This window comes from Gallus gallus, chromosome 18 (genome assembly GCF_016699485.2).
Source record: "Gallus gallus isolate bGalGal1 chromosome 18, bGalGal1.mat.broiler.GRCg7b, whole genome shotgun sequence".
Taxonomy (NCBI): Eukaryota; Metazoa; Chordata; class Aves; order Galliformes; family Phasianidae; genus Gallus; species Gallus gallus.
The window spans coordinates 2,046,156-2,069,392 of record NC_052549.1 but is presented as its reverse complement, the minus strand read 5'-3'; the positions used below and the strand labels follow the sequence as shown (position 1 = coordinate 2,069,392).

At 47.8% G+C, this 23,237-nt stretch overlaps 1 protein-coding gene across 3 annotated transcripts in view; it reads left to right on the top strand.

Moving 5' to 3' along the window:
• Positions 1-23,237, top strand: part of SHISA6 (shisa family member 6) — a 222,315-nt gene that overhangs the window by 27,760 nt on the left and 171,318 nt on the right. For all 3 annotated transcript variants that reach the window (XM_025141681.2, XM_015295241.3, XM_025141680.2), the window contains exon 3: positions 19,726-19,821. In XM_025141681.2, coding sequence (XP_024997449.1) covers positions 19,726-19,821 — 96 coding nt within the window. The remainder of the gene's footprint in view (positions 1-19,725; positions 19,822-23,237) is intronic.

Below are 23,237 nucleotides of genomic sequence, written 5' to 3'. Positions count from 1 at the left end.
ACCAGTCTCACCTCTCTGAGAATCGGGACAGCTTCGTCAGCTGCCCTTCCACCAAGACCTCTGGGTACCTGGTGGCCAGATCTGTTCAGGGACTTGTGGCCTCTCCTTGAAAGCAATGAGCTCCTGGATGGCTGAGCAGCACTGTGTGCTGCAGCATCCCCAATGCATGCAGCTCCCAGGAGGGCACTCCTGCTCGGGTAGTTTGCACTTCTGACATGGCTTGGACCACAGCCCCGTCCTTCCCCAATAGTCCTTCAAGGCAACCAGCTTTGCAGATGTTCAAGGAAGTGGCTCCTGTTCATAAAGCAGACATTGCTCTCCTTGACCTATTTGCTCATTACCTCCATAAATGCGATTTTGATTAAGGAATTTTCCTAAGTAACTAGGATGACATTAGCAATTCAGCCAAACAGAAAATAATCCCGCAAGAAAGGTGGCATGGTGTCTGCCCCCAGGGCTGTTTGCTGACTGCCAAGGGACGGTCAGGGATGGAGCCAACACCAGCCCTGTGGGTTGGAGAAGTGCCCCAGGTGAGGGAGGTGGTGAAGGTTTGTCCTGCCCTTGCGGACACAATGTTCTGCCCATGGGGACACAATGTTCTGCCCATGGGGACACGAGGTCCTCCAGGCCACCAGGTCTGTGAGCAGTTCTGCAGCTTCACATCGCAGCTCCCTGCAGCCAGAGAGTTTCTGCTGTGAGCTGCAAATTCATGGGTTAAAACTACTCTTGCTTACAGTTGCTTGTTAAAATTAAAATGCCTGCTGAGCTCTTGTTTTGAGCAGCAGGAGAGGAAGATAATACAGGGCACGATGCAAGGAGCTGGCTCGATGGTGGCTGTCACATCTCCCAGCTCCAGTCACAAGGAACAAGCTCAGTGTCACTGCCCATGGCCCTGCCCATCCCACAGACCAGGCTGCTGATCAGACTCGAGCTGCTAATGCAGCCCCCACTCTGCAAGCTGCTCTCGGCATCCTTCCACATATGGCACCACAATGATTTTACTGAGCCACCACGTACTTTCTCGATAAGACTTTGCCACCAGAGAGCTCTGCCAGCATTTTTCCAGATAGAAAATGACCAAAATCATGTGCCAGTGTGGCCCAGGACTAGCGAAGGACAGGCTCAGAGTGACTCAGCCCAAGAAAACTGTTGTTCTCAAATAAAACTACTTGACAAAGGGGCCAAAGCTGAGCTCACTTTCAGGAGAGGCAGAAAAATAATGGTGTCACCTTTAAGATCAAAGCGGCTGGCTGAATTCCTCCGTGTGAGAGTAACTACCTAGTAAACAAAGCCAGCACTCGCTTTCTGCAAGCATCTGCCTTAGCCTTCAGCAGCTTTCTAATGCAATTCTGGGGGAGTGCTGCCAAACAAGAAGGGACTCATTCCAGGGCTTCGGCAGCGAAAATATAAATATCCCTCTTGTTAATTTTGGGTGCCATAATCCATCAGTGGCTGTCTTGTGCAATTTAACTCCCTGACATCTCCTGACAGCATGGGCACTAAAGCACTCCCATACTAATGTAGGGCAGGCAGGTGCCAGGGTGCTTTTTCCAGCTGCCCGTTGTGCTGAACAGAAGGATCTGTGGGTGGTGGAACGGTGCTGGTGTGTGGAGCAAGGAGCTGAGATCCCAACAGGGAGAGAGGAAAGGAGTGCGCACCTCATGGGGAGAGCTTGGAGGTAGATCTGAGGCAAAGTCAGTGCTGTGCTGTTGCTCACAGCAATTCATCAACTTGGGCTTTTGACAGCGTGGGTGAAGAACAACAACCAGAACCCTGTGAGATCTGCAGAGTTCTCAAGCGTGCTGAAATCCCTTGCTCTGCCATCTGGCATAATGGGTGTGAGCCCTTCAGTGTCCACATCCTTGGGCTGCAGCTCAGGAAGGAAAAGAAAAGCAAAAGTAGAAGAGCTCTGTTATGTCAGCCTCCACCAGTTAGTTCTCTCCAGCCTCTTCCTTCAGCATCAGCATCCTATCAAACACCTCCAGTTCGCTTCTCCAGTCTGTTCTCTTCTCAATGCCTTTTAACTTACAACTGTCTTTCCTACGTTTTTTTATTTGTATTATCACTCTTTTTTAGGCTTGGCTGTAGATATTCGTTGCCTTTGTTTCTGTTCATCCATTTCCAGCCCACTCTAGACTGTTCTACAAACACCTCTAAAGCCTCTTAGAGCAATGAATGTCAAGGATGAAATGTGTTTGAGGTGTCAGTGATGCGTTCAGCCTATTTAACTTGAGATCACAAGCATGTTACCAGCTCTCTGTTGTAATACCCACATCACGTTGTCATGAGCAATTAAAATACATGGGGGGGTCTGGAAGCAAGTCACTTTGTGAAGCCACCTCCCTTTGGTTAGACCCTCGAATTGGCCCCTTGGCAGGCAGCATCTTAGCAGCTGCAAAGATCATCCATTGCTTGACAGCACAACCTCATGTGATAGAGGATGGAGCCATCCTCAAGGGTCAGTTAGCCCAGTAATTGAGGGAAAGGTTAAAATATATCAGCTAATAATCAATGAAAGCATGTCTGATAGTCATGTAGGACTGACATCCTTGTTATTCAAAAGTCATTTTCAAAGCAGTGCTTTCTTTCCAGAAAGTTACTTCTAAGCATTTAGATTCAACACCCATGATTTATTTACAGATGGGGAAACTGAGCTGGGAGGCACTATGAACCATTTCCCCAAATTCAATGAGCCATCATGAAGCCAAACCAGAACCAGCAGACCGGTCTTCTGAGCCCTGGTATTGATGCCTGTCGTGTGAAATATGCTGCATTCAGAAGCAGTGTCTTTAAATAAGTGCTTGAGTTATGTAGGGAGCTTTGCAGGTGGGTGAGTGTTTGGTGGGTGTCTGGGATGCTGAAAGCACTGTTCAGGACAGCTCCCTTCAGTTTGTTTTCTGGTCTTTGTGGAGTAGCTTGCATAGAGGAAGGAGTGAAAAGTGCTGTGAAAGCACCACTACATAAAAGAACTGCGTTTAGACAGTGGTAGCAGAAGGCACCTGAGGCTCAAGGAGCTCTACCATTACATGAGCAGTGGACTTTAGAAGGGATGAGTTTAGAAAAGGGCGCTAGCAGCTGTCTGCTGTGTTGGAAACAAGGACGAGGACAGGGTCAAAGCTGAGGACAGAGGCGGATGGGAAGATGCAAGAGGGAAACTACTACAGATGTCGTGGGAAGATGAGTGGGTGAGAGGATCCCAAACGCTGTTGAATGTTTGTGCACCATGTTCCCTCCCAAAGTGATGTAAGAAAAGATGAGGATACTTTAGCATTTAATAAACTTCAGCAGGCACCTGTCCACATCTTTTGGCATTTGAAGTACCTGCAGGAGGTTTCCACAGTCTTTCCTGAAGTCGGTGGGATTTGTCTCTTAATTTGTTTCTTAAATGGGGCTCAATTTGAGGTGTGAGAGTTTTTGAAGAGGTTGATGCCAACTTCCTCGCTTAAAATGAAAGCAGAAAGAAGAAGTGGCTGCATTTAGTGTGTGAAATAGGACAACTCGTATCCTTAGACTGTCAATTTCCATTTATTTACTCACAATTATAAACAGAGCTGTTCATAAATATTAATAAGGAGCATCCCAAAGCCCAGCTGAGAAAATAAGTATTATCACCGTTTACCAGTTGTCAGACTGAAGCACAGGAGGAGACATGACTTGTCCAAAGGGACCAGGCAGGCTGACATCACAACTGTCAGCTTCCCATCCATCAGAGCCACCACTGCTGCGTCCCCTTCCATCACCACTCCTGTGCTCAGCAGTGCCACCAACCGCTGTGCTCGTGTGGGTGGATGTTCAAACACTTTCCTTGTAGCACTGGTTTTAATCACCACAATCCTTGTAGGAAAAATCTGAATTATCTTGGGTTTGGTGGCAGGTCAGGATGCGGGGCGTTTCAGTCCTGCTTATAGTAACCAATCCAGTAAAGTTAAATGATATTATTTTCCTAATAGTGTCTCAGAGTGGCTGACATCCATCAAGTCTCTGTGATGCTTGGGTCTTTGGAGCCTCTCATGTCTAGAGGCTCTCACATCGAAGAGCCATCTCTCTGACAGCTTTCAGACTTCTGGGGCTGAATGGGTCACCAGGGCTCCTGCTGAAGTGGAGGCAATAGCAACCTTGGAGGTGGCTTTATCAAGCGACCTTGAAATGAAGGTGTTCGTTTCTTTCCACTAAATGTAGAAGGGAGAGGACAGGGGGAAGACTTGGATGTCTAGAGAGCTAAGTTAGGACAAATAAATCTGTACGAGGCTGAACTTTTGTTTTTCCATGCATTGCCTTCAGAGCTGGGTTAGATCACCCACCACAGCAGGTTGTATTACAGTGCTGAGGCAAGACCTTAATTCTTGGGCTGGAATGTGAGGAAATGCAATTAAAACTACAGTCTCCCTTCATACTGACATTTGGGGATCGTTTGGAAATTGTCAAGGATGCTTCTGGATTTCAGAAGTGGGTTGTGTTGAATTTTGGCACAAATAGCACAAAAGATGCAGAGGCAAAGAAAGTGATTCAATTGGGGTTCATGTTATGGAGCTCGTTGTGGCAGCTCCATATAGGGCTGGTAGAAATAGGAAGATAAGTACTGCTCAGCACTGATCCTGCTTGTAAAACTGAGGGAAATGCAGTACTGGAAGTGGCTCTTGAAAGCAGGCAAGGTTTTGTAAAAAAAAGTGTTTTGTTTCCTGAGGACAGAAGAAAATGTCATCTCTGTGTGTGAGATGTTTTGGTCCAAACCCTATCCCAAATGCAAATGATGTAAACCTGCAGTGAGCTTGAAAAAATCCCAGTATTTTAGGTGTGGACATTGAATTGCTTGACTCCTGGGAAAACATTTGCTCTCAGCCTGCTCCTGCCTGCATGAACATGGAAATCTCTAGCAGCCTCATTTTCTGATCCCCCCTTCCACAGTGCAGGGATGGGAAGGCTCCTGGTTTGGTGTGGGACACTTCCCCTGGCTGCTTGCCTTTGCATAGTCCTCTAATTATGCCCATTCCCCTCCTATAAGCTGTAGAGTGCCCTTTCCCCATCCCATGTTCCCTTCAGGACAATCTTTAACCTGTCTGCACAGGGCTACTCCTGCTAAAGAGTTTTGGCTAAATTGCATCCATCCCTTTTCAGTCTTCATTTCTTCTCCACCTTTCTGCCTTCCCATGTTCCTTTTCATCCCTCGGTCTCTCAGTGTCTCCCATTCTGTCTTTCCTACTACTCCCCAGCCGTGTATTAGAAAAAAGAGGGAGGAACCATCCAGATCTGCTATTGGGTCTGTTGGGATCAAGTCTGGGAAGTCAGTGGGACTTCCTGACATTTCTGCTGATCTGGGCTTGAAACTGAGGAAAGGGGGAAGGGAGGTCCCCACTGGGCTTTGCACCCAGGGACAATGACTGTGTAGTAACCCCACTGGCTCCAGCACCTAGCGTGCCTCATTGGGTCCGTGTTGCTCAGGGTTCATTGCCTGTCCTGAAATTCCCTGGCTCCTGGAAGCAGCGTGCCCAGGGAGAGCTGGAAGCTTTGTCGCTGGGAAGGGAACATTTTTTTCATTAGTGTATCTGAACAGCACACGTTGCTACTGGCAGATTCTCATTAAAGGGCTGAGGCTCCCCGAGGACTCGTTTCCTTCCTCCTCCAGCAGCAGGGCTGGGAACACGCTGGGGTGAAGCAATGGCTGCACAGCATGATGCAGCAGCTGCAGCGGTGCAAGAGAAAGCTGCCCATAGTTCTCTCTGGTTTTGTTGCCTTTAAGATGCAGTTGTTGTGACACTGATGCCACATCTAGAGCTCTCGTTATTTCATGCTTTGGGAGCTTATCAGTGGTTTGCATCAAGTACACATCGGTGTTGTGGGGTGATCCTACACAGCACCAAGTGCCTCTGGTATGTGCAAGGCAGGCTCCATCCCTGGGCTCATTCATTCACAGCTCAGCAGCACTCACACGTGAAGTTCTGTATCACCCATCTCCTTGTCTTTCCTCTCCTTCAAGTAACATACCAAAATCAAGAGACACCAACATTGACTTGTATTGGGCTCTGACAACAGCCAGCTTCTCCCTTACAGCAAGGTGCAAAGCCACCCCATGGCAGATGGAAGACAATCTGCCTTCCTGAGAGCATCATCCCGCTGTGCCATAGAGTTTACACAGTACAAGTTACTGTATTCTTCTAAAGCCTTTGGTTAGTTTCAATTATTTTCAAGATACCCTGGGACTCCCAGGACAATTTTCTTTAGTATTTTAGGCTTATTGCACTCTCCAGATCTCATCTTCAGAGCTCCACAATGTGTCTTTTCTGGCTCCTGCCTTTAGGGTTAGGCCAGAGGGTGACCATCAGGTAGGATTTTTTTATAATTTTCAATGTCATACTTTCCTGGATTTCCTTTTCTACCACACTGATGCATTTAACTTTGACATTTTGCAGAAGAAAAAGACAAGGTTTCCTGCACAAAACAAGTTGTAACGTCAACAGCTTCCTATCTTAACGGTATAAAAATAATGGAAGTCTGAAGTGAAATGCTCGATTAAAGTCATAGAACGTCTTATTTTCTTTGTGATGAAGAGGCTGCGCAATTTTGTGCCATTTCAGCCCCAAATGTCATCCAGTTTTGCCTGAGATCTCCAAAGCAAAAAGTCTTCTTGATGTCTTCTGATCCCTTCTTCCTTGTGGGCCAGATGCCATGAAGTCCATCTCCCCCATGTTCGGCAGCTGGGTGTCACATAAACCCGATGCAGATGTAGAAACTTTGGTTTCCAAATGTCTCGTGTGTTAGTTTGCTCATGCTGACAGTTCTCTGAGCACAGAGGGATGCTGACCTGGGATGTCATAGTCTGGGTGCAGCTGCGCAGCACCGTGTGCTGTGGTTTGTCATTGTCCTTCATCCCATCACAGAGCTGTGGTTCCTCCCAGCAGGCTGCCTGGCTGCATACTGCCCCTCTCCTGCTTTGGGAGTCCAAGTTCCAGCTGCAGACAGGTGTAAAATGGGAGGAACTGCATTTGATGTGGGCTGGAGGAGCATAGAGAAGCCATAGTACTGCTCACTCAGAAAAAATAGCAGTGAGAACTGGTGTTGGGACACAAAGTACCACAGGCCACCTGAGAAACCTTTATTCTCTTCCTAAAACATGCCATATCACTACTGAAAAATTTCCCAGACTGAACTGAAATCTATATTGCTCTCCCTCCCATAGCCTATTCCTCTATTTCACCACAGTCACTGCAGCTTGCTGTAAGTCACTGTATTGGGCAGCACAGGCATAAGAGGAGGGGTAGACATTAATCCCAAGAGATCGTTGTTGGTCATTACCATCACCATTGTCAGAGCTGTGTCAGATTTGCTCTACTTGTGATGTCAACAGCCATAAATTGTAAAACTAGTAAATAAACAAACAAAAACCCAACCAGCCAATAACCTCTGGGAACAGCAGAACAAATATACAACTCACACTGGACAGTTTAATATACTGTTAGCAATCAATGTCAAATCATTCTTTTCAGGCTTCCCAATTTGCCATGTTCTCCCCAGTTTACACCTCTCTCCCTGGAAAGCAAGTTTATTACATTAAGTCTCCTATACACAATGAGAACCCTTGTAAGTACTGGAAAAGGTCAGACTGGTGCATGCTGGGGGGCAAAATCAGAGACCATTTCAACTCCACTTAAAGAATTTAAATGCCAATTAACATAGCCTTGACTGTAGATTGAAAGACAGTATAGGAGGTGCTGTCAGGAAATTGGTGCCCAGTACTGTTGCTCTTGCTTTGTAATCATGAATCACAGTTCAGCAATGCACCATATGCAATCCCATAGCCCATGCACCAGCTGAGATCCAAACATGTCAGAAAATGTCACAAAACTTCTTTTATTTCTGGTCTCTTACTGTCATGCTTACATGCAGTTGGGTGTTGGCTGCATGTGTTAGCGTTTCCTAAGGAGAGCAAGGCATTCTGAGCCTTAAAAGATCTTTCCAGGAACATGGCAGGCTCTGAGTGCCAGTGCTTTAACCAGCTTGTTTAAGGCAAAAGGCTTTAACGTGGTTTTCTTCCATTTCCCATTACTTACCCTGATGATGCTGTATGGGTAGGAATGTGCAGCCCAGAAGGCCATCTCCAGATCTGTGTCCATGCAGCCCTTCCTGAATTGCTGGTACATCTTCGCAGTTGGATCTCACCACTTTGTCCACAGCAGGCACAAATCCTCTGCCACCTTTTTCTGTCCACTGACTGTCCTTTACAGTGACAACTTTGCCTGTTGGGTTAGTGCTGTGGCCAGGAGGCTGCAGCCACCCTCTATCATAGGAAACTGATACGACATTGGGTATCTCTGGCTTTACAGACATCTGGGCCTTGAAACCATCCCTCTCCCACTGCTTTGGAACCGAAATCCATAAGGAATCTGCTGGCACAGGCTGCCTGAGCATCACTGCTGCTCAAGTACCTTGAAGTGCAGTATGAGTGTGGAAGAGTTTGTGCTTTACACAGCCTGAGGGGTGCTCCTATCAACGAATATCTTCAGCTGTGTAACTTTCAGCAGTTTCCAAGAGTCTAACAGAACGATTTCTTGTGATCAGACATTCTCATTTGTCCCAGTTCTTGCTCTCCATTCTCTTCTTCGCTTTTCTATTTTTTTCCCTTTCATGCCATTTCACTCCTTTTCTCTGAATAATTGCAGAGAAGGTCATGGCTGCAGTGACCAGACACTGGTGCATTGTGCAATTTTGCAGAATATCTCTTGAAGTTTAACCTAGAAGCCCCGCTGCTGAATTCCCTTTGCTTTTAGCACCTCAGGTAACTTTGTTCTCCCACTGAGAACAGGGATATGAAGTCCAGGACTTCCCAAGCTCCAGGACAAGCTGGCCCTGGCAGAGGTCAGAAGCAAATGTCTCAGTGCTGAGCACCTTCCCTAGCTTGCTGCTCTTCCTGCTGCGGGAGCACACAGCTCCAAGAGGATAAGAGAGCATCAGGAACACAGTCTGCTTCAGAAGGCCAAGGTTGAGGTTTTCATTGAAGTGCTGTCTGAGAGAGGTCCGGCCATCACAAAGTAATTCTCATCGACCCTTGCAGAGGCATTCGGCTGTCACAGGAAGTTTATATCTACCCTTAGAGTTCCGGCTGGAGACTCTTGCTCCTTGGTGTTCTCCCTCCATCTGCGACAAAGCAGCCTCCGCCTTCCCCTCTGCTAACACCCTTGAAGCCGTGTGCGGTGCCATCAGCCCTCCCTTTGCCCTTAATCGGTTTCTCCCAGCCTAAATAATTAAATTCCATCAGGTATTGCATCTAATTTTTGAGGAGCTCCCAAAGAACAAAAGCCAGTTCGGTCGCAGGCGAACAGAACAAATTAATTAGAAGGGGAATATTAGGCCCTCTCTAAATTAGATCAGCAAATCTCCGGCAGAAGAAGCGTAGCTTGACTGGCTCTGATGTTGCTCACTTCCCAAGCAGCTGCTCAGCTCCACGGATTGCATACAGCATTCCGTGTCTCTGAATTAGGCTTGGAGCAAGCCATGCTGAAAGGCACTCTAGGGCACAATTCCAAAGCGTGATGCAGGGAGTTGGTGGCCTTGTGCCTCTCATTAGCACTGCGCTGTTAGATTGCTTCGCTGTACTCGGGGAATGTCTCCCTGTCATATCCCTGCGTATCTAACCCCAGTAAAGGAGGATGTTTCTTGATTGCGGAGCCCTGCGCAGCGCTATTTACCAGCGTTCCTCCCAGCTACGGAGATCGTTAAGAGAAAGCACTGGAATTATCATATAAAACCAGATCAGATACCCAGAAGCGACTCTTCATAAGCATTTAAACAAGTAAACAGATGGCACCAGCACAACTTACTTCTACCTCTAGGAATCTGCACCTCTTGTCCTAATGCTGTTACCTGGGAGCAGAGGCTGACCCCACCTCACCACAGCCTCCTGTCAGGGAGCTGTAGAGAGCCATAGCATCTCCCCTGAGCCTCCTCTTCTCCAGACTGACCCATCCCAGTTCCCTCAGTTGCTGCCCATCAGACTTGTGCTCCAGACCTCTCACAGCCCCATTGCCCTTCTGTGGACACACTCCAGGGTCTTAATGCCTTTCTTATAGTGAGGGACACAACACTGAACACAACACTCAAGGTGCAGCCTCACCAGAGGGTACAGGGGATGATCACCTCCTGCTCTGATGGCTGCTCTATTACCATGCACTCTATCATTTCACACTATGCTTTTACCCAAGCTCTTTTCCTCCAGCCAGAAAAAGCCTTTTTGTTACTACCAGGCTCTCATTCTTTAATAACAAACCCCTGTTTTTCCACCTTCTGCCCTTTCTATTCCCACCGACATGACCAGGCCCCTCAGAAGGCCATTGAGGCTGTGACGTACGTAAAGGTATTTCCTCTCCATTCATCCTATGGAGCCTCCTGTAGGTTTCCTGAGATAACGTGGTTTAAGGACTCAGCTTCTCAGAGCTCACAGGGGCACCAGCAGCTGCCCTGCCATTAACTGCTTTACCCAGCAGTCATTATTGCTGCTTTCCTGCAGAAGTCATTGCAGAAGCATCAGGCTGAAGGGTCAGCATACATGCACCGTGTTTTTGCAGTTCTGTTTGCTCTGAAACAGCCTTGCTGGCCCAGTACATCCGAGGATTCTTTCTGGAGTTTTGTAGCTTTCCTATTCAAACTGATATTGTAAATGCCATCATTTCGAGCATTTCTGAAATGATTATCTCCTTATCAAAATGGCTGGTGTAGGATAACGCGGGCACACACCACTTTCACCAGCTATCTCAAGAGATAGCATTGCTTGTAAATTAAGGGCCACAGCTGCAGAAGTCCACACAAAACACAATCCCGGAGCAAGACTGGGAAATGCTGTAGTTTGATTCATCACCTTTTTTACCCTCTGGAGACTTCCCATTTCCAGCATGATTTGGTAATTCGTTCTTTTCCTTTGCAGAAGTGCGTTTCAATAGGGCATAGATTCTTGACATAATTTCTGAGCACCTGTAGTAGCAGAGCAGTAACTCTTCCCTGCTGCTTCCCCTTCAGAAGGCAGATTAGAGAGAATTGAAAAAGCACTCAGCACTTCCCCCAGGTTACTCTTCCGTGCCAGTAATTGCTGCTGTTGCCCTAGGAAGGCAGGGGGAGCGTGGGTTGGGGGTGAGGGGCTGTAAGGCAGGCAGCAGGCTGAGGGGGCTGTGCCTGTGTGCCTGTGGGAGTGGAGGTGCCCACTGCTATCTTTGGGTGGAAATGGGTAAAGCCTCCCTGGCTGTAGGGTAAATGGAGTGCTGCCATGTTTGTACGCTGGCCACTGCATGCAGACCAAAACCCTTTAGAGAAGGAACGTGAAAAGCATGTTACATAGATTGTATGCTAATGGCACAGGAGCAGTGGCTATAGGTTGGACTAGAACTCTGAACAGCTTGCTCCCATGCATTACTTCTTTGAGCCCAGTGCAGGTGCTGCCATCAGCCCTCCCTTACTTCTAATCCCCATCTGAATCCCTGTGTGTGTGGCTTGTCTTTGGGAAGGAGAGGTTCGGTCCTTTCTCATAACACAGCAAAAACAGCTAAGTCGTGAGCAAGCCCAGCATCCAGCTCACCTGAGGTGCCCATAGCTTTGTCTAAGATCAGGGCAAGGCACACCCAACCCCAGATGGAGAGAAGGATGAGACTTGTCTTAGCAGAGGAAGCTTGTGGATCTGACTGCAAGTGAGAAGCCCAGCTGGCATATAAGAAGGATGGTTTGGACCCTGGGCTGCATTGCCTACAGTGGTCTGGCAGTGAGGGGCAGTGGAAGCAAGCAGGAATGTTTGAGCAAACATCAAAGCATGGTTTGACACCATCAGGACACTGAGTGGGGCCGGGGCCATGGGGCAGCCCCTCCTGCTCAGCATGGCTGGGGAGAGCTCGTGGGGCATGGAATTTAACACTGCAAGAGGGAAAGCAGCTGAGATATTTATGAGATAATTAATTAAGGTGGTTTCTGTAAATGTGTCATCCAAAAGGCTTTATGTGCATCTAAGCTGGCATTTTCCCTCACCAGAAACTTTTGAATTTCTTCCACATTCATCTGGGAATTAGAGCTGGGAGAGGGAAAACAGATTTATGCCCGTGCTGCATGGATGCAGCGTTACACACAGTATCCTGCACAGCCCACAGGAGATCACCTTGTGTGTGGAGCTGAATTTGTATGGTTAGTTAATTAGTGTCTTAGCACTCTAATCAAAGCACAGCGGTTGCAACAATACTAGCTCAAATTAATACAGAAAGGCTCATTTATAATGCCCTTAAAATGGATATATAAAACTTCATACTCATAGAACCATAGAATAGTTGGTGTTGGAAGGGATCCGGTACAACCCCTGCTGTGGGCTGGTTGCCTCCCACCAGAGCAGGCTGCCCAGGGCCCATCCTCTTGGGCACAGAAGGGCAGACCCCAGTGACACATGGCACTGCTGCAGCCACCATGACCTCATGGGGTGAAGCCATTGGGCTGATGGCTCCCTGGGTGATGTATTGACCACCTTCTGTTCTATCACACCTGGCAACTGTGCCCCGGAGATTTTCTTCAAGAGATGTTCCGTATTTTTCTTCTATTTCTGTGGTTTTGGTTGGTTGGTTGTTTTCCTTCTTAATGCTGTGAAGTAGGTGGAAACAGAGAGTATTGCTGCAATCAGAAATCTCCCAACAGATGAGTGCTGTGTTCAGTGTTGAGCCCCTCACTATAAGAAAGGCATTGAGACCCTGGAGCATGTCCAGAGAAGGGCAATGGGACTGTGAGGGGTCTGGAGCACAAGTCTGATGGGCAGCAGCTGAGGGAACTGGGATGGGTCAATCTGGAGAAGAGAAGGCTCAGGGAGATGTTATGGCTCTCTACAGCTCCCTGACAGGAGGCTGTGGTGAGGTGGGGGTCAGCCTCTGCTCCCAGGTAACAGTGATAGGATGAGAGGTGATGGCCTCAAGTTGTGCTGGGAGAGTTTCAGGCTGGATATTAGGAATAATTTCTTCTCAGAAAGTGTGATGATGCACTGGCACAGCTGCCCAGGAGGGTGATGGAGTCACTGTCCCTGGAGATGTGGCAGTTGGGGACACAGCGAGCATGATGAGGATGGGCTGGGTTGTACTTGGTGATCTTAGAGGTCTTTTTCCAACTTTAATGACTCTGTAATTGTCCGGTGGGTCTGGGGTTGGGAGCTATGGGTACTTCTGGACATCACTAGATTCCTGGGCTCACAGACCAGCCAGCAGGGATCAGGAGAAGAAGCCTGGACTGTGTGGACCATGCTGGGTTCAGAAGAGCAGTAGGCATTTAGACGCTCACCCTCAATGAAGAGGCGAAGCCTTCGGTGCTGTGTTGCAAGAGGGAAATTGAAGATACTGCTTCTGAGAGCTGCGGGAGCAGGATGGCCACTTAACCAGATAAAGCCATGCACACATTGCTGTGCCAACCTGCAGCATTTAATCAGAACTGATAGTCTCAGTGTAGAACAGTTGAGATCAGCCCGCAGTAATTGTTTCCTTGCTGGGGAGTGCAGCGGGTTGATAAAGCAGTCCTCGGGCTCTGCTTCCCTGAGAAGGTGTTATGTGCTAAGCATGACTGTGTGTGTGCTGGGGAGATGTGAACTGATTCATGGCCTCGTTTAAAAAGCAAAATACAAAAAAAAAAACCCAAAAACCAACCAACAAACAAACAAACAGAAAGCACAAAAAAACAGGAAAAAATAATGTTTTCTCCCCCTCCTGAGTCACGCAAGATGTGAGCTGCCTCTGCATCCTGTGCAATTATGGAGTGTGGTAAAGGATGCAGAGGAAGATGAAGGGCTGCTTTGTCACTAATTTGTGACTGGATCCCTCGGCATGTGGCTGCCCCGCTGCTCCCAGCACGTTGGGTTGCTTATGTCTTTGGTGAGGGCTTTTTTGCACTCACTGGGCAAGGACTGCACCCAGAGCTATTTCCTATGGAGGCATCAATCAACCTGTTAGGTTTTGCTTGTGGTTTGGGTGAGTCCCTGGTGGGCTTATGCCATCTGTTGGATCACATCACTTTGCTGATGGAAGGACGGTCCCTGCTGGGTGCTAGGGGTTGGATGCTTGCTCTTTGTGGAGCTGAAGGGCTCACCCCACGGCATGCCGATGCAAAACAGACCACGGGGAGCATCGCTGCTTCCTGCACAAACCAGGAGCTGCACTCTGTTGTTCTGCAAACCAGCATGCGTGTGTGTAGCCTTGGTGAGGTGCTGCGTTTTGTTCTCCTATCAGTGCAATCCTCTCTCTCTGAAGGTGTTTTTATTTGGATGTTTTAGCTGAACGTGAGCTCAGCGCTGTATTTGTGTCACTTCCAGTGGATGCTGCTGGTGAGACCCTCCAGCACTGCACTCTTTTCACAGATACTCATTTATTAACCTAACAGAATAGCAGAAATTGATATTTTCTGAAACCTTGTGTGGCTTGTTGTGGCTTCTAGGGAGGCTGCAAAACCAAGGACAACTGCTGTGGTTAGTATTAAAAACAATTAACAGAAGGAGGTATTACCTCGATCTCTAATCAGAAAATCTAGCACAGCTATTAACTTTGCTTTCTTCATCTTTTACATTGCTAGAAAAATACGTGAGCACGACCAGCACTTGTGCAGCTCACTGCGCTGGATTTGTCGTGGCTTGTGCAGTAAATGGGCATATTTGGGGCATGTCTATTGGCTGGGACCAACACAAACCCTGTGCCAGGAGCTGTTCCCCATTCCCGCGATGCTGGGGGAAGTCTTTCAGTCATTTCAGTCTGTGTCATTTTCCAAAAATCCCGGTTCTTGGCTAATGATTTCACTTGAGAGCTCCAGCACTGTGTGAATAGGAAGCTTTCACCCTTTGTGGTTGCGAGACAGGCTGGAAGTTGTGATGCAAATGCACCCTGAAAGCTGATAAGCACAGAATCATAGAATGGCTTGGGTTGGAAGGGATCTCAAGGACCATCAAGTTCCAACCCCCCTGCTGCATGCAGGGCCACCAACCTCCACGTTTAATACCAGACCAGGCTGCCCAGGGCCCCATCCAACCTGGCCTTGAACACCACCAGGGACGGGGCATCTTCTGCCCCTCTGAGCAGCTGTTCCAGCACCTCACCACTCTCATAGTAAAGAACATCCCCCTGACATCCAACCTAAATCTTCCCTCCTTCAACTTAAAACCCCTTGTCCTGCTATTACCTACCCTTTACCCTGATAAGCCAGAAGTTTCCCTGAAAAAAAATGAAAAGGAAGAATAAGGATCTTCCAATTTCCAAGTCAAACGATCCTCTTGTTCTGTTCCGAACCTGAAGTTCTCCCTTGGCTCAGAGGTGCTCCTAGGCTGTCCTTGAGACCTTATACAGGTTGCTGTGATCAGCAGCCACGTGGTGGAGAGCTGGAGGGTGAGACAGGGCAGGGGCTTAGGAACTCTGGAGCTGCCCAAGGCCATGGGTGGGCCCTGGGCAGCCTGAGCTGGTGAGGGGCAGCCAGCCCACAGCAGGGGCTTGGCACTACATGATCTTTAAGGACCCATCCAACCTATGCCGTGTCCTCAGCAGACACCTCGTGGTCATTATGGCTGTTCACATCCTTCGTGTTGATGTGCTGGGGCTGTTCTCTGGGTGTCGGTTATTTCCAAGGAAACCTTGGGACGGGGATGAGCTCAGCATGGCAGTGTGTGTCACCCCAAAGGCCGTCCGCTGTGGTTCCTGTCTGCCCTTCCGCGGGTGATGTAATCCGTGCTCAGTAATACCATTTCTGAAAGGTGGATAGCAGCATTTTAGTTCAGCTCTAATAACTCTGTTAAATCGGAGCTGGGCCTGTAATTGCTGTTTGTGGCTGAGTTTGTTCCATATGTGTGTTATGCAGCGTGTGGTCGTAATGAAATGTTCCTTCTTTCAGCTGTATGCCCTAAAGAATATGTCTTTGTTGTGTGGAAGGCAGAACGCTCACCTGCTCTCTGCCTCTGCTACGTGCTATAAGCAAAGGAAAGAGGGGGGAAAAAAAAGTCGTGTTTTCTCCTTGTTTCAATTTCTTTTGGAAATTTTAAGTTGTGTAAGTCCTCGTTTGCTTTAGTAACACATTGCCTTGCTGGACTCCAGGTCATTTCTTTTAATGGAAAAGCCTGCGAGCCCATGTGCGCCTGAGAGTTTACATGCGTTAGAGCACACGGATGTGAGCAAGGGTGGGCAGTGGGAGAGCAAGAAAAGCCTCTTCCAGGCACTCAGACACTGTGCTCTGAAGCAGCATTTTAAATTCTGTCTCAGCCACAGATGTTGCAGATGCAAAATTGCTTGAGAAATATAAAAGACAACGTGCTCCATGCTGTGAGATTGGGTTGGTAGGTGGTTGTGTTGATTTGGAAGCAGAGCGTGCTGCGGGGCTCCATCGGAATCAAACCCAGCTCCTGCTTGGGTCTGCCTGTTCAAGGGACGGAGAAGCTCCTTTCAGTGCATGGAACTGAGCGGTGAGGAGGGGACACCCCCACTGCCCATCCCTGTGGCTGCTTGGGCAGTGCTGCCTGTGACCTTCAGTGGCTGCCAGCACTGCGTTTCAGCTCCCCAGCAGCTGCAGCCCATAGCACATCTCGTCTCAGGGACATTGCCTCCAAAGGGGAACTGTGCTGTGATACACTGTCACATCAGAGAAAAAAGCGGTAGGAAAGAGCTTTGTGAGGCTTCAAAGTGAGATCCTTTGTGTCTTGGAGTGGCAGAGTTTGCTCTGTTGGGTGTTGATCAGCAGTAAAAATATCTCAGGTGTCTAAAATGAGTTGAAAATAGATGAGTTTGCACCTGTTTTTCAAGGAATTGGGCCATCAGCTCTATACCATGGGGCAGAGGGAACGACCTTTTTGGCCCATGAGACACTCATCTCCATCAGCAGTTCAGCCCAGCTCAGCTTGTGCTGAGCCCCCAGGTGGGTCCTGACCCTGAGGTGGGAGCACACACAGTAGGGGGGAGGCACAGAGCCCCCAGTGAGGAGCGGGACAGGGATGCTTTCTGGCTAGGCACAGCCCCAGCAGCCCCCAAGGCACTCCTACCAAGCTTGGTGCCAGCATTGGCCATGGCGGGGGCAGGAGGAATGATCAAAAGTGAGCAGGAAGAAAGAACCTTGTAAAGCAAACGGAGAGTCCTGTAATGTGCCCGTAAAAAGGAGAAACTCGTGCTGCTTGAAGTCTACAAATTCAGGCTTCCCATGGGAAAACAGGACTCCTGTTCAAATGCTAATGGGATGTTATCACAGGAATCTTTTAATTTAACTGTTATGTAGTGCAAGAAGGGGCAGAGCAAGGTTCAGAGAGCAAATGGCTGATGAATGATCTTCAATCTGCCAGTCAATGTTTGCTTTTTTTTCTTAATATACTTCCCCTTCTTGATCTCTGACTTAAGCAGAGCCTCCAAAGGGATGTGTAAAAGACAGCCGTGGCTTCAGCTGGAGGTAATGGCACATATTTGTGTGTTTCTTTTATCCTCATTTAAAACTGCTAAGTGATGACACTGATGAAGTGTCAGTCGTGTGCATAGCTGGCCCTGAGAGCATAGAAGTTGATGATGTCTAAGCAAAAATCAGCTTAAAGGGAAGGGAAAATACGTCCCAATTTAGGAAAACAATAGAGAAAAAGAAGAATTGGGCACAGTGGGAGCACGGCACCTTTTCAGGTTCTCATGGCAAAAGCAGATCTCACATGAAGCAGGAGGAGCTTCCAGGTGCTCAGAGGCAAATCATGCCATCCCCACCCTGCAAAACGGCATGCAGGGCACGAGGAGCGAGGTGGGAAAGGGAGAGCAAGAGAGCAACCCCGCTCCTCTCCTCCGCAAACAGAAAGTCCTTCTTTTTTTTTTTCCCCAGGAATGTCTTGGTAGATGTATGGGTGGAAGCCTCCACGTTTCAAGGTTTTTGCTACCACCTTGCATTGCTATAAATGCAAGAAGGAAACTCTTGCTGCTAATTCTCCCGAACCTGTAGAAACACTTTGTGTGTGTTTTGAGAAGTTTACAGGGAGCGTTAGGCTGACCTTGACCAGCAATGCCGTGTGAGGAAAAGGAGTGGGATGCTTCTTCTAGCAGATTGGAATAAACAGTATTTCAGAAGTCTCAGCATCTTCTGCCACCACCATATGTGAGCCTCCTCCGGGGATCCTCAGCGTGCTCCTGGGGTTGCACAGTCCCACAGGTGGGGGGTGGGGTTTGCAGCCTGCTCAGCTCCATGGCAGGGTATATTTTGGGGCAGGTTGGGCCCGGAGAAGGTGCTCACCTTCAACCCGGCTGTATGAAAGGTGCACGCTGGTGATGGGAATAATAGCTTGCAACGCTGAGAGCTGATGGCCTTGAGTTGTGCAAGGGGATGCTCAGGTTGGGAACAATTATTAGGAACAATTCTTCCTCAGAGAGGTGTGGCTTTGGCACAGGGAGGTGGGGGAGCACCATCCCTGGAGGTGCTCAAGAGCCAAAGAGATGTGGCACTGAGGGACTTGATCTGTGACCATGATGGGAATGGGTTGGTGTTGGACTTGGTGATCTCAGTAGACTTTTCCACCATTAATGGTTCTATGATTCTGTGATTCTATGATCACTAGGAGTTGTCAAGGCACTGTGGTGGGAGTCACTGGCAAAAAGGGAAAGAAGTCTTTGCATTCTAATGAGATTTCAGAGTGCATTACAGCTTTTGCAGTGTTCCCAAAAAGCCTGAATATGTGTGAGAACACACAGCATTTTGTCTCCATCTGAAAAACAGGAGAGGGCTGTAGCATCTGTCAGAGGCACCATCAGCCAGCCAGAACACAGCCCTGGGCTGCATTTCCACCTGGATCCGGGATCCCATTTTGCCCTCCCCGTTGCCTCCTGACTCAGCTCTCCGTTCGGGTGCCACGCACTGCACCATCTGCTGTGCCCGGCTCACAGCCACGGGGGTTGGAGGAACAGAGATGCATCCCAAGTGTGTGCACCCCGGGCTTGTGCAGAGAGGATGGGAAGGTGGAGTTTAGTAGGGCAGGAGCTATATTCCCAGCCCCCAGCGCTGCCTTTCTTCCCTCCCCCTGCACCTATCTTATCTTTGCCTCTTTCTGAAATAAAAGGGATAGCGAAATTAACAACATGAAAAGGGGAGGAGATGATAAAGGGTATCTGGAAAATTATCTGTGTCCTCATTTCGGAGCTTTGCATGGTAAGCAGAAGCCCTTTTTCCTTATTAATGTATGAAAACCTTGAATAGCTGGATGAGTCGTGAACAGTTGGAACCACTCCGTTGTGATGGACTAAGAGAGCTCTTAGGAAGTGTTCTGCAGAAGACTATCAAGCTTGAGAAGTTACGAGGGGATGTTGTTCAAGAACCAGAGCAAATAAAGCTAAAAGGCAAAGTCTGCTGTTGTACTGCTAATGGGCACTTGGGTCCAGCCTGGGCAAGACAGATACTGGCAACTTCACTTTTGAGCTGCAAAAAACTTTAGCAATGAGGTGCAAATGCTGCCAAGGGCTTGTGCGATACCTCTGGAATCTGGGGTGTGTGCTTGGCAAATTTGGGCTGTTCGGCTCCTCTGTTCATGCCTTGGAAGTATCAAAATACCCAGTTGTTCTTCCTAAGCTTTGCCCGTGTGGAAATCTGGTTTTGCTGCAGTTATGTTCTGCTGAATCTTCTGACTCCCATTCATAAAGTAATCATATGGTGGGGCCTTGGTGCTCGTGGACAGGGGGAGCAGCGGGGCTGCATGGCATATATCTGCACCTATATAAACACCTGAATAAAGTCATTTTCTTTTCTTTTCCTTGCCAGGTCACTATGGAAAGGATATTTATCGAAGTGGAGGGCCAGATCTCCATAATTTCATCTCCTCCGGGTTTGTCACGTTAGGACGAGGACACACGAAGGGTACAGTGGAAACAATTTTTTGCTAAATAGAAAAGATTCTTTTAAATAAATAATAATAATAATAATGATAATAATAAAGATATAACTCAAAAGCTGGCTTCTAAGTGCTAGGGCAGTATTGGACTGCAGTCAGTTGCTTTAGTCTGGCAAATATTGCTGCAGGTAAAATACTGTGCTCCTGGCAGAACCTTTTAAATCGTAGCAAGGGAGACGGTGGGAGAGAGTGTGGAGTGGGACAGCCAGCCTCCAGGCTCCGCTCTGACTGTGCACTTCCACCACTTATACTTCTCTGTGTTTTCCCGGGTGCATGGATGCAAACCACCATTGTGCTGCTGTACTCACAAAGGGAAAGGGAAGGAGTGTCATGCTGTCCCAGGGCAGGCAGTAACGGTTCCAGAGGGCGTTTCTGGATTTCTTTTAGTTTCTGGGCTGTTTTTCTTCTTTTTTTTTTTTTTTTTGGTGGAAGGGGGGTGGGCGGGTATTATGAATATTTTATAAAACTATTTCTTTTTAGGTCCAAACCGTATATTTTATGTGCTCATATAATCTGTGATATAATGTACAAACGTGAAAACCCAAAAATATACATATACTGCTCTGTGTATGTTCTGTGTATATGTACTGTATATACGATATGTGTTGAGAGACAGCTGTAGCTATATTAGATAAGTAACTGCATATCCCAGGAGTTGTGGTGACGTGAAAGCTGTGCCGTTTGACTCAGCCTGGCTGGTCACCAGAACCCCGGGGGAACGTTTGTTTTATGACGTTGTTGCCTGTTTGGTAAGTTTCTATGGTGTACAGTGAGACCGTGTTGGGAGCACCTTTGTGTTTGCACCCACACCCCGGCTGTGTCACACGGGATGCGTTGGCCGTGGGTTGTGGCACTGGGAGTGCAAGCATTGTGCCGTGCCAGTACGCCTTGGTTCTGTGTCCTGCTGACTACTGAGACTGCTGTACATCTCTATAGACGCAATGTATGTGGAGATAACCTATATAGACACAATGTACTGTATGTGGAGATGTGTCCATGTGCTCGCCTGGTTGAATGCACCTGTGTTGTTTCTGTGGATGACCACGAGTCGCAAATTATTAAAATACCTTTATTTTTCCTTACATTTCCTGCACTTTTTCAAATTCTCCACGAGTGTCATCCAAAGCAGTGTTGGTCCTGTAGAACTGTCAGAGAAGAAACAAATATATGTATATTGTCTGTGTATGTCTGTGTGTGCTTAAATAAAGTTTACTGAGGCTGAGGCAGCACCCGTGGGACTTGTAATACAATACCCTGCAATTCCAGCCTGGCACTGCACCGGTGGAAGGAAAGCAGAGAGAACCACCGTGAACCTTCAGGTGGGCTGGGAACTAAAGTGGTTCGAGGAAGGACTCATGGATGGCGTTTCACACAACGTTTCCCTTTCTCCTCTCCACCCAAAGGAGGTTTTACAGTCACGTCCCATCACATTAGGCCTAACTTTGTGCTTAGGGCAAGGTAGCAAGAGGCACGGTCTACTGAGTGATGCGTCCTGATGGCCCTCGTCAAGAGCATGGGTAACCCTGGGCAGAGCCTTACAACCTGCCTCCTCCTCCCAGACACTTCACTTCTCTTTGAGCAGTTTTCTGTACAACGTACCTTTTCCAGTTCCTTCTCAGATAAAAATAAAACCCACTTTCCTTCTTCAACGGAGGAGGCCTGGGGGGTTTGTTCTTCCATAGATGGGACAGTGCTTGTCACACCTTTCCCACCCGCTTTGCTGGAAGCCCCACAGAGCACCTTTCCCATCCCTGAGAAGATGGTAGGGTGGGCAATGGGAGCCGAATGGTGTATGTACCAGAGTGCCAAACAGCCATTAGAGTGGTGCTTTCCACCCTATCTGATAAAAGTGGATAAAAGGCTTTTAGTTGAAGAAATTCAACTAACTCGGCTTTTTATGTACCAAAAGTAATGGATTGTCTTTCCAATTTACTTCTAAGCTACCTGTAAATTCACATTTTATTTGAACTGTACCATAGTGTTAATTTCTAACTTCTTAATGGTAAATTCACATGCCCACGCTTGACTGGTGCAAGTGATTAACGTGTGCACACGTTCTGCAGGCAAACTGCCTTGTTTGCTTGAGTAAATGTGTAGGTTTGTCTTTGTTTGTGATCTGATTTAATTGCCTATTTGTGCTGCGAAGGAAGGTGCTTTGTGCGTAGCAAGTGACTTAGGGCCTCTGTCATTATGATTGCACCCTATGTGATTTGATTATTTCTGGAAATATTACCTGATAGATTCCCCGTATTGTGCTTGAACTGGCAGCACAGTTGGACATGTAGACAGAAGGGATGAGTGCTCCAGCAAGGCATACACTCCTGAGCTTTAGCTGAGCTACTCTGTGCTCAGATTTCATCTTACTTCAGTTCCAGTGAATGAATGAAGATCTCCATTCAGCTACTGTTAACCACATAACTGTGTCGTGTCGTCATTACCCCACCAAGGAAAGGGGTTCTTGCTCTTAGATTGAACAAAACCAATGAAGTTTATCTCAGTATTTCACATTTTTGGTGTTTTCTCAGCCATCTTCTGCGCTGTAGCAGGACTCACAAGTGCTGAGCGATATTTAAAAGCTAGCAGCTGGTCTATTTCGGGCAGAAGACAAAGATTTGAGACATGCCAAACTACCATGGCTACCAAATCAGCATATTCACATGTCTGACATCCACAAGCTCCTTCAAGATTGTGATTTATGCGTCTTATATGACACTTCACTGGGCATTGCATCATGGTCCGGCATTTAAATCTATCAAATCACTGCATAGTTTGTTCTTCAAGCCATGGTAAGGGGCTTCAATGTCAGCCTGTGAGGTGATCTCAGAATGAATCCAAACGCTGTAGAAGGTCTCTGTGGAGAGACATACAATGGGGTTAATTTATTTTAACTTTAGACAGCTAGAAATTAGACATTTTATTCTAAAATGGTAGCCTTCAATTCCACGTATTGCAAGGCATGTACCTCTAAATGAGTGCCTGTGTCTCCTGGATGGTAAGAGGTGCTTCTTTTCCCAGTCTAGCAAGAGGGGAAGCCATGAGGGGTTGGGTCTTGTAGCATCAAAGGCAGCTGAATCGCACCTGTAGTTGCTAGCATGGGAGTTGTTACTATTGCTCTAATTGCTATGAGATTCGCTAAGAGAGTTCAGGGCTCCAGTGACATGAGCAGAAGCACTGAAGACAGGAGGAATCCCATTCCTCTGTGCACTAACCTAATTAAAGAAACAGCTTCTTCAATGAGTCTCTCTCAGAGCATCCCGATAATATCAGGTGTCCCAGGTTGAGGCAGTCCCAACAAGGACCATGCTCACAGTGCTGCCAGGGCTCTGCTTTGTCACACAGGCTGGTACAGAAACTCACCTGGCCACAACACGACATGGGGCGA